General features: G+C 38.1%; 1 protein-coding gene across 1 annotated transcript; it reads left to right on the forward strand.

Moving 5' to 3' along the window:
• The first annotated feature begins 1,256 nt into the window (after window positions 1-1,256).
• On the forward strand, window positions 1,257-10,924 carry LOC139324292 (vomeronasal type-2 receptor 26-like). The gene is made up of 6 exons (XM_070954013.1): window positions 1,257-1,541; window positions 1,838-1,957; window positions 2,352-3,156; window positions 8,447-8,589; window positions 9,789-9,915; window positions 10,026-10,924. The coding sequence occupies exons 1-6, from the start codon at window positions 1,257-1,259 to the stop codon at window positions 10,922-10,924; spliced, it is 2,379 nt and encodes a 792-aa protein (XP_070810114.1).
• The last annotated feature ends 476 nt before the right edge of the window (window positions 10,925-11,400 follow it).

Here is an 11,400-nt window from a genome sequence, read left to right on the forward strand (position 1 = left end):
CAAAATAATTATCTCCGAGAGGAATCATTGTGTTTTCTCAGCTAGACCAAAACATCAAAGGCTGCACAAAAGGACATTTAAATTCAACAATAATGTAAGGTATCTGTTTGGCTGTAAAGTAACTCTTGAATCACAAGGAGTTTGGTACAAGGAGTAATAATCTCTCTGTCATATTTATTGCTTCTGTTCTCTTCTGCCAGACTATTCAAATCCTTGTGATATTCAAGATAAAAATGTGTACTCTCATGGACCTTTAAAAAGAAAATGATTGATCTTCTCGTTAGAAGCATCCTCAAATATAATCCTTAGATCAATCTTTAGATGAAGTCTTGGATTATATATGCTTCCCTATGGGTAGGATGAAAGACAAAACATTTTCAGAATAACAAAAGCATCAAGATGTTCCTTCTGATGCTTTTGATGCACAGAGTAGTTACTCTGAGCTGCCCTGCAAGTAATGCTTTCCTTGTTCCACATGAGTGGTACCAGCCTGGAGACTTCATCATTGGTGGGATGATGTCTCACCTCGTTTACCACTTTCTTGAAAGTAAATTTTATGAAAACTCTGCTATAATACCTTATGACATGCCAATGTAAGAATTTTCTTTGCTATCTAATTTTAGCCATAACTCCAAAAACCCCTTATATGAGTAAAAGCTGTTTGTGCATAAATGTAGCATGCTTTTAATGTAATCTTTTAATGCTTTCTGTGTCTTTCAATGGCATCTGGTTCTAGCAGAAAAAAATAATCTTCTTTACACAATTTTAAACGTTTTCTGAAAATCTCATAGACAATAAATATAGTACTTTGAAAAAGTCACTGCTTATATTGGCTGCAATATATATTAGTTGAAGGTCATGGAAATACTGTGTAAAAAGTAAATTTGAACTCTGTAGAAATTACCAATAAAGGAGAATATTTGTAGCTCAGGGTTGAAATGAGGAGTCTTTCGTGCTCTCTGAGATTGGTTCTTTTCCTGCAGACCTTTCATTATCCAAACTATATAACATAATCAGTGCTACCCATTGATGATGTTACCTACTTTGGATAATGAAACATCTGCAAAAAAACAGCCAAGTTCAGAGACCACCAAGGACGCCCCTGTAGAAATTATTAAGAATTGTAGAAAGACAATTATCTTTTTATTACTATCAGAGAAAGAAATGTTGGTTATTCGTACAGAAACGATGCCACCTTATGAGAATGGTCAATTTCCTTTTTCAAGTGGAGTAATTAAATCATTTGCAGTGTAATAATGAAGTTCTACCAGCACATCCTTGCCTTGGCCTTTGCTGTGGAGGAGATCAATGAGGACTCCCATATCTTACCTAATGTCACTCTTGGGTTCCACATCTATGACAGTTACTACAATCCAAGGATGACCTATCGCACCACTCTGGACCTGCTTTTCAAATCCCAGGAATTTGTCCCTAACTACAGATGTGATAGCCAGAAGAATCTCATGGCCATCATTGGGGGACTGGATTTTGACACATCATTTTACGTAGCTGAAATTACAGGATTCTTCAAGATTCCACAAGTAAGCTGTGATGGGGTTGTGGAAAAAATACTGTATATATATATATATATATATATATATATATATATATATATATATATATATATATATATATTGTTATTGTGAAATATTTAATGAGCATCCAAGATTAGGGTTAGGTTTGTGTTAGGGTGCTGTGTATGGCTTCAGCTCTATTACTTGTTATTCTTTTCTGAAACTAAAATGTGAAATACAGGAAATAAGCATCCAGAATCATTCCATTCTTAAGTGAAGATTTGAATGTAGTATACTCTTTGGACCTGCTTTTCAAATCCCAGGAATTTGTCCCTAACTACAAATGCGATCGCCAGAAGAATCTCCTGGCTATCATTGGAGGACTGGATTTTGATACGTCATTTTATGTAGCTGAACTTATAGAATTCTTCAAGATTCCACAAGTAAGCTGTGATGGGGTTAAGAAGAAAAATTCTATATATTGTTGTGGTTGTGATGGAATAATTAATGAGTTTAGAGATTAGGCCTAGGTTTGTGTGAATATGTTTTGCATGGCTTAAAATCTACTACTTAGCACTCTTCCTTGAAACTACAGTACAAATTACTGGAAGTGAGTATTCAGAGACATTCCATACCTGAGGGAAGATTTGAATGTAGTACTCTTTGCCATTATTAAAAAAATCTATGTGTTTGGAGGGAATGCCAAAAATTCCTTTCTATATTTATAAGATTCCTAGGGGGAAAAAGTTCCTTGGATATATTTCATTAAAAAAAAACTACACTAAAAATTATATTTGATTTAATAATTGAACAGAATCCTACTGCATTTTCTTTCAGCTGACATATGGCTCATTGGCTCAAGAGGAATTCCAGACCAGTAGACTCTCTTCACTTTATTTCATGGTCCCCAAAGAGGACCATCAGTACATTGGTATTATCCAACTGCTTCATCATTTCAAGTGGACATGGATTGGGATTTTTGCTGTTGATAACAACAGTGGAGAAAATTTCTTACAGAAAATTCAGCCTTTGTTTTCAGAGAACGGAATATGTTCATCATTCGTACAAAGGCTTTCCCAACTAGTCCACTTGGAATATTGTCAAGAAGCTTTTCAAACAATTCAAATTATTGCCGTCAATATGATGAACAGCAAAGCAAATGTATTTCTTGTCTATGGAGAATCATTGACAATAATGTGGCTAAGGATTGCCATTTTTATAGTAGATCCTGAAAGCAAGGAAACTGCATTATTTGGAAAGGTGTGGATCATGACTGCGCAGATTGATTTTGTACTATCAGGATTTCAAATCCGTTGGGATCTCCAGATGTTCCATGGGGCTATTTCCTTCAATGTCCATTCAACAGATGTTGCAGGTTTCAAGAAATTTCTTCAGATCATAAATCCTCTTTCAATTTCCAGATATGGTTTTTTGCAGGATGTTTGGGAACAATCTTTTGAGTGTTCATTTCCAAAATCAGAGTTAAAAGAAATGCACAATAGGAAATGCACTGAGGACATGAAGCTGGAGGATCTTCCTGGGCCTGTGTTTGAAACAGAAATGACCGGTCAAAGCTACAGTATCTACAATGCTGTTTATGCTGTGGCTCATGCTTTGCGAGCAGTACTCATGCTGAGATACGGTATTAAAAAAAAGATGATGAGTAAAAAAAACGACCATCTATATTTCCAGGCTTGGCAGGTATTCTCTCTGCATTGGCCACTTCTTTTATTTCAATGAGTAGCTTTGTGTGGAAATGTGTTTTGAAATGATTGTGGAAAGTCTTAATATTTTCTGCATGTGGAATCAAGTTAAGTATGAAAAAGAATCTAGAAATAAAGAGGGATTTCCTGTCAGTGAGAAAAAAAATAATTTGTTGAACAGCTTGCATTCAGAAGTTCTGGGTATTTCATCACTGAAGATTTTTATGAAGTGCTTGCACAACCATTTGTCAGAAATAATATAGGGTCTCATCTTCAAGCAGGGAATTGAATTAGAAGACCTCCAAAGTTCCTTCCAATTCTGTTATTCTTTTCTTATAGAATACATACAGAAAAACAGGTTTCTTTTGGGGAGATGGCCTCTATAATTTTATTTTTTGCATTTTTACAATTAAACAAATCTTACTCACATCTTATGCATAACTGCGACCATTTATATATTATAGCTTTCCAATTCAAATACATTCTATACATTTTTACTATACATTTTAATTCTACTTCTATTTTGTCTATTTCTTTTACATTTTTCTGTCCTCAATCTAGTCATACCACTTCTCCCATATTGCGTAGTATTCTGAATCTATTTGTCCTTTCAGTTCAATTGTCAATCTATCCATTTCTGCACAAACAAATATTTTTTTTAATTACTAAGCCTTCGGAAGGTATGGTTGTATTTCTCCAGCATTGCGCGAAAGCTATCCTTGCTGCGGATATTATATGTAAAATGAGATATATTATTCTTTTGTCATATTTCCCTTTAACTAGTACTAGGAAAAATAGTTCCGGGGTATATTCTATCTGAAGTCCTGTTAATTCCTGTAACCACCTGTGTATTTTCTTCCAGTATTTTTTTTCATTTCAGGGCACAACCACCATGTATGATAAAACAGAAATGGTATAGGGTCTCATCCTTAAGTAGGAAGTTGAACTAGAAGACCTCCAAAGTCCTTTCCAACTCTGTTATTCTTTTCTTATAGTACAGATACAGAAAACAGGTTTCTGTTATTTTGATCATTGAGAAGGTACTATATAAATCATGGTTTAGGTCTCTGTAGGAATTATTTAGGAAATCATCTTAGTTTACCCAATAAGAATGATAATTTAATTTACTTTTCATTGTCTGGTTCAAAAATAATCTATTTTTCAAGATACTTCTGTGTGGCTCATGAACTTTTAATATGTTCCAAAGTGAGTCTTCTGTCTCTATCAGATATTTAGAAGAATGAAGTGGTGGTCTTTCTTATAGGTGGCATAAATAGTATGAAACAATGTTTGCAATGATCACTATCTCTCATCTATCTATTGAAGAGTTCTTGAATCTCAGATTTTAAAGTTCTGACTAAGGGATTTCAGACTATCAAATAGCTTCATTCAAATGAGGAAGGGTTAAATATGCTCTAGATATAATTACTTATTTAATTGTTGTTGTTGTTAGTCACAAAGTTGTGTCCGACCCATCGTGACCCCATGGACAATGTTCCTCCAGGCCTTCCTGTCCTCAACCATCCCCAGAGTCCATTTAAGCTTATGCCGACTGCTTCAGTGACTCCATCCAGCCACCTCATTCTCTGTTGTGCCCTTTTACCCTTAATTGTTCCTAGCATTAGGCTCATCTCCAGTGAGTCCTTCCTTCTCATTAATTGGCCAAAGTATTTGAGTTTCACCTTCAGGATCTGGCCTTCTAAAAAGCAGTCAGGGTTGATTCCTCAAACCAGGACTGACTGGTTTGATCACCTTGCAGTCCAAGGGACTCACAGGAGTCTTCTCCAGCACCATAACTCAAAGGCCTCAGTTTTTTATTTTATTTATTTATTTATTTTATTTTATTTTTATACCGCCCTTCTCCAACAGGACTCAGGGTGGTGAACAGCCGAGATAAAACATAACATATAAAATTTAAAAAACAGTTTAAAAGACATTAAATAATTTCGGCCCTCAATTTAAAACAACCCAGTTAAAACCAATTCAAATTAAAACTGAAAAGGATGGGATCAAGCCAGCCCAGCTAGATGAAATAAATGAGTTTTCAGGGCCCGACGAAAAGTCCAGAGGTCTGGTATCGTGCATATCTCTGGGGGTAGGTCATTCCAGAGGGCAGGTGCGACCACAGAGAAGGCTCTCCCCCTGGGGGTCACCAGCCGACATTGTCTGGCCGACAATGAGGAGGCCCTCTCTGTGTGAGCAAACTGGCTGGTGGGAGGCTATTGGCGGCAGAAGGCGGTCTTGTAGATACCCTGGCCCTAAGCCATGGAGCGCTTTAAAGGTGGTCACCAACACCTTGAAGCGCACCCAGAAGACCACCGGAAGCCAGTGCAGCTCACCCAGGAGAGGTGTCACATGGCCCCATCGCTCCCATAATCCCCCACATGGCCGCATTCTGGACCAACTGGAGCCTCCAGGTGCACCCCAAGGGGAGCCCCATGTAGAGATCATTGCAGTAGTCCAGGCAGGAAGTGACGAATGCCTGAGTGACCGTGCATAGGGAGTCCCGATCCAGAAAGGGACGCAACTGGCGTATCAGGCAGACCTGATAAAAAGCCCCCCTGACCACGGCCATCATATGCTCTTCTAAAGACAGCCATGCATCCAGGAGGTTGCCCAAGTTGCGAGCCCTCTCTGTGGGGGCCAGTGATTCGCCCCCAATAACCAGCGATGGCACCAGCTGGCTATATTGGGACACTGGAAGCAACAGCCACTTGGTCTTGGAAGGGTTGAGTTGGAGCTTGTTTCTCCCCATCCAGGCCCGCACGGCCTCCAGGCACCGGGACATCACTTCAAGGGCATCATTGGGGTGGCCTGGGGTGGAGATGTACAGCTGAGTGTCATCAGCATACTGATGGAACTCCATCCCAAAGCCACGGATGATCTCACCCAGCGGCTTTACATAAATGTTGAACAGAAGGGGTGAAAGGACCAACCCTTGCAGCACCCCACAAACAAGGCACCTCGGGGTCAACCACTGCCCCCCTGCCAACACAGATTGCGACCGATCAGAGAGGTAGGAGGAGAACCACCGCAAAATGGTGCCCCCCACCCCCAACCCCTCCAACCAGTGCAACATGATACCATGGTCGATGGTATCAAAAGCCGCTGAGAGATCTAACAGGACCAGGATAGAGGAACAACCCCTATCCCGAGCCCTCCAGAGATCATCCACCAACACGACCAATGTCGTTTCTGTGCTGTGCCCAGGCCTGAAGCCGGACTGGAGCAGATCTAGATAGACAGCTTCATCCAGGTACTGTGGAAGCTGCCGCGCCACCACACTCTCAAAAGTTGCTCAGCCTTCCTTATGGTCCAACTCTATGGTCCAACTTATTTAATTAGTGGACCTAAATCATAGGAATTGGTATAATTTCAATATTCATTTTGGTTTGGTTCATTGTTGTTCTTTTAATCTTTCCTTAACAATGCCAAATGAATAATAGAGTTCATATTTATATCTGAATGCAATATCAAGTATCAAATTTATAAGGGTACATATTTAGTAATTATTATAGGAATGGAAAAAATGAGTGAATGAAACTCCTCTCTATCATCATGCTTTTGACTCCTTCTGTCTTTCATTTTTTTTTCAAGTAGCTCCATTCATTTCTTCAAGGCATTTCTTTCAATAATTCAGCTGGGGAGAGAGTGTCCCTGAATGAGAAAGGGGAAGCAACAGGTGGATTCGACATCATCAACTTGATCACTTTTCCAAACAGATCCTTTCAGAGAATTAGAGTGGGAAAGTTGGATCCCAGTGCTACAAAAGGGAAGGAATTATTCATTGATGAAGATGGGATTGTCTGGCACCCAACTTTTAACCAGGTATGGAGGCATTTAATCAACCATGCTTTTTTTTTTTCATCTGTTTATTTTATTCAAGGCAAACTTAAAATATGAAACTCAGAAAAATAAAAAAAAAACCATTGAACAAGAAAAAACAACACAAAACAACCAAAACATTAAAAAAGAAAAAGGTGCATCCAAAAAGCCCAACACATATACACATATAATTCCCCCCTGATTAATACATTACTACATCATTGATTCCCACCCTTTGAGAAACAGCCCCCGCCCCACAATTTTTAAACTGATACATCTATTTACAAGTTATTGGCCTTTCTTCTATATATTATATAGAAGAACTATTTTAGTGACAAAATAGTTAATAGTAAGAATAATAATACTAAAACAAAACAAAATTAACGTTTCAAAAGTCTCTTTTAACAAACTGTTATTGTAGAAAGTTTGCCACAGCATCACATCTATCCCAAATCATCCCAAAAATTAGAAATAGTTTGTCCTGGATCAAATATCCACATTTGATGGGAGACTCCTCCCCCAAAATGGCTGCTGCATAGTAAGAGCTTTCTTTTCCTCTTACCAACAGTTTGCTTATTTTACTGCCAAATCTGGTTTTCTGGCAATGCTGCTCCCTGGATGTGAATGGGAGTACTTAGGAATGACCCAAGATGACTTTTGGACAACCATGGACCCATTTGGGAAGTTGAGTCTTGAAGAAATCAGGAAGTAATAAAAAAATCACTCGGCATATACATCTTCCTGTCAGCAGTTTCATTTTCTTAAGCATGCCTGGGATCTTAACTTTCACTTTTCAATTTATTTATTTATTATTATTATTTTGGTTTAAAAGTTGATCAGTGGTTGAATGCTCATTTATTTAAATCCCTTGCTGGACTCTGTTTTTTTTCTCTTTTTTCTCTCCCTTTGATATATGTTGTTTTGGTTAACTCCCACTGTAAGGAAGCACAGCATGCCTTTGCATGGTGAAGAATTTTCACTTGACTTGTTTTAATATTAGAATTTCACCCTAGGATTTCTGTATTTTTGGAATTTTCAAAACATTTGCAAATTCATTTTTTAAAATCTTTTTCTTTTTATCTTGGATTGAAATATACAGAAACATTTAGAAATCTTCCCTTTGGTTTCCTTCTGCTTCCACGTTCTTTGCTCCCTCATAAAGTTTAACAGACTAAAGAATGGCCGAAACTTCAGAAAATATGTTCGAGTAGTATGCAACTTCTAGCTGAAAGTCTCTCTAAAAAGTTTGATGAAATGATAATGATTGTGCAAAAAGATATGATAAAAATATACAACTTCAATCCAGTTCCAGACCAAAAAGATATTCTCACAGCTGGACAAATAACTGAGTTGAGTTGATTTGATCTGTTTCTCTGAGGTTTAAGTCTGAATAACCCTACACAGAAAGTGAAGAGGAACTAAAGAGCCTTTTGATGTGGGTGAAGAAGGAGAGTGCAAAATTTGGCTTGAAACTAAACATTAAGAAAACTAAGATCATGACATTCAGCCCCCTCAATTCCTGGCAAATAGATGGGGAAGAAATGGAGGTAGTGACAGATTTTATTTTCCTGGGCTCCAAGATCACAGCAAATAGATACTGCAGCCAAGAAATTAAAAGTTGCTTGCTCCTGGGGAGGAAAGCTATGGCAAATCTAGACAGCATACTAAAAAGCAGAGACATCACCTTGCCAAGAAAAGTGTGTATTGTCAAGGATATGGTGTTCCCAGTTGCAATGTATGGCTCTGAAAGTTGGACCATAAGAAAGCTGAGCGCCAAAGAATTGAGGCCTTTAAACTCTGGTGCTGGAGAAGACTCCTGTGAGTCCCTTGGACTGCAAGGCGATCAAACTGGTCGGTCCTAGAGGAGATCAACCCTGATTGCTCTTTAGAAGGCCAGATCCTGAAAATGAAATTCAAATACTTTGGCCACCTAATGAGAAAAAAGGACTCACTGGAGAAGAGCCTAATTCTGGGAAAGATTGAGGGCAAAAGAAGAAGGCGACAACAGAGAGTGAGGTGGCTGGATGGAGTCACTGAAGCAGGAGGCATGAGGTTAAATGAACGTTGTCCATGGGGTCGTGGTGGGTCAGACACAACTTCGCAACTAACAACAAGAACCCTACACTATTAGGATTCTGTTTGAATGGGGAAGTGAGAAATTATGTCTTCCTATGAAGATTGCGGGAGATGGATGGATTTATTATACCTAACCAGAAACCAGTTCTATCTGGACTTTGATGGGAAGATAGACTTATTCTGGAGACTGAATCTGTTGTATTTAATTAGACAACAATTGAAAAGAGATGACATTAATCAACCATACTTTAAGCAACTATGAACTCATATTGAATATAGTCACTTTACAAATCTAATTTCTATTTTTAATATAAAAATGGCATTTTTTTTAACCAATGCTGTTAGTGGTCAAGCATTCATCAGATTGACAAAATTACATTATTGTGTAAAAACCACATTTGCAAACTTTGGTTGCATTTCCATTAGAAATCACAAGAATGGCAATTCTTCCACCACATTGTCAACACATTTAATGATTTATTCACCTTGCCCTTCATACAGGACCTTTTGGGTATTATTTTAATTGTTACATCTTTTTAATGTACATTATAAACCCCAGTTAATTCAACATTCATTTTGAAAGGTAATAATAATTTCACTCCATTAAGGAGAAAAATCAGAAACTGTTTTTAAAACCCTCCTTTTCAAAACCTTTTATGCTTATCACCAGGATCTTCCATTGTCTCAGTGCAATGATCCTTGTTTCCCTGGATCCTGGAAGAAAGGGATCGAGGGGGATCAGTTCTGCTGCTATGACTGTGTTCCATGCCCAGAAGGGAAGATTTCAAATCAAAATGGTAGGGTTTTAGCCAACTTTAATATACTACTTTTGGATGCATTAGATTAATAAAGTGGGTTTCAATAATATGGGATGCCTAGATGACAAGTTCCTTGACTTTTCTTCCAGATATGGATGACTGTTTTGAATGTCCAGAAGATCATTATCCAAATGAAGAAAAGAATGGATGTATCCTGAAAACAGTGGTGTTTCTAACCTTTGAAGAAACTTTAGGAATTTGTTTAGCCTCAGCAGCTCTTTCTTTCTTCTTCTTGACCTCTTGGGTACTTGGAACTTTTATTAAGCACAGGGATACTCCTATTGTCAAAGCCAACAACAGGTTCCTCACTTACACCCTCCTTGTCTCTCTTCTGCTCTGTTTTCTCTCCTCTTTCTTCTTCCTCAGCCAACCTGGCAAAGTGACCTGCCTTCTCCGACAATCAATGTTTGGCATTACTTTCTCAGTCACCATTTCTAGTGTATTGGCCAAAACCATCACAGTGGTTGTGGCTTTCATGGCCACGAAACCAGGATCTCAGATGAGGAAATGGGTGGGGAGAAGATTGGCTTTTTGGACTGTCCTTTCCTGCTCTCTCTTCCAAGTATGGATTTGTATACTTTGGTTGTCAACATTCCCACCATTCCCTGAGTTGGACATGCACTCAGAGCTCCAAGAAATGATTTTACAGTGCAATGAGGGGTCAGCTTTCTTCTTCTACTGTGTCTTGGGCTACATGGGTATCTTGGCCATTGCCAGCTTTATTGTGGCTTTTCTTGCCCGTAAATTACCCGACAGCTTTAATGAAGCCAAGTTCATCACCTTCAGCATGTTGGCCTTCTGCAGTGTGTGGATCTCCTTTTTTCCATCCTATCTGAGCACAAAAGGCAAAGCCATGGTAGCTGTGGAGGTCTTCTCCATCTTGTCCTCTGGGGCTGCACTATTGGGATGCATATTCCTGCCAAAGTGCTACATCATTGTTGTACAGCCTGAGCTAAACCACAGGGAGCAACTTATAAAGAGGAACTAATACCCCATGTGATCTTTCTGACTTAGCAGAACTTTTCAAAAAAGGAATAGAAAGACTGCTGCCTACAGGAAAGTTACATACAAGTTTAGAAACATAGACATTTTTATTTCTGTTAAATAATTATTTATATAAGATATTTGTGATTATTAAGTTTTATTATGGTTGGCCATTCCAAAGTAAGTTCTCATGTTGCTGCATTTCCATTGTTTTCCAAGATTCTTTAACCTAATCCTTTCCCGATTTCAATGCTCCTGTTGAAATTGACTTTGATCTAGCTGTCTTGGTTTCTATTAGGATATTTCAGATATTAACTCAACCAACATTCAATGTTTGCAGAGACATTTTCATGGTTTTTATACTTTCAACTCACAAAGCACTATATAAATATAGTAAAAAGATGATTACCATTGTATGAATATATATTTAACACAGCATTATAAGATATTTGTTTGGATTTGTTAGGGTTCTTTGAAATT

Source organism: Pituophis catenifer, unplaced genomic scaffold (genome assembly GCF_029215685.1).
Source record: "Pituophis catenifer annectens isolate HBS135680 unplaced genomic scaffold, rPitCat1.0.hap2 SCAF_15, whole genome shotgun sequence".
In the NCBI taxonomy this organism is placed as follows: domain Eukaryota; kingdom Metazoa; phylum Chordata; class Lepidosauria; order Squamata; family Colubridae; genus Pituophis; species Pituophis catenifer.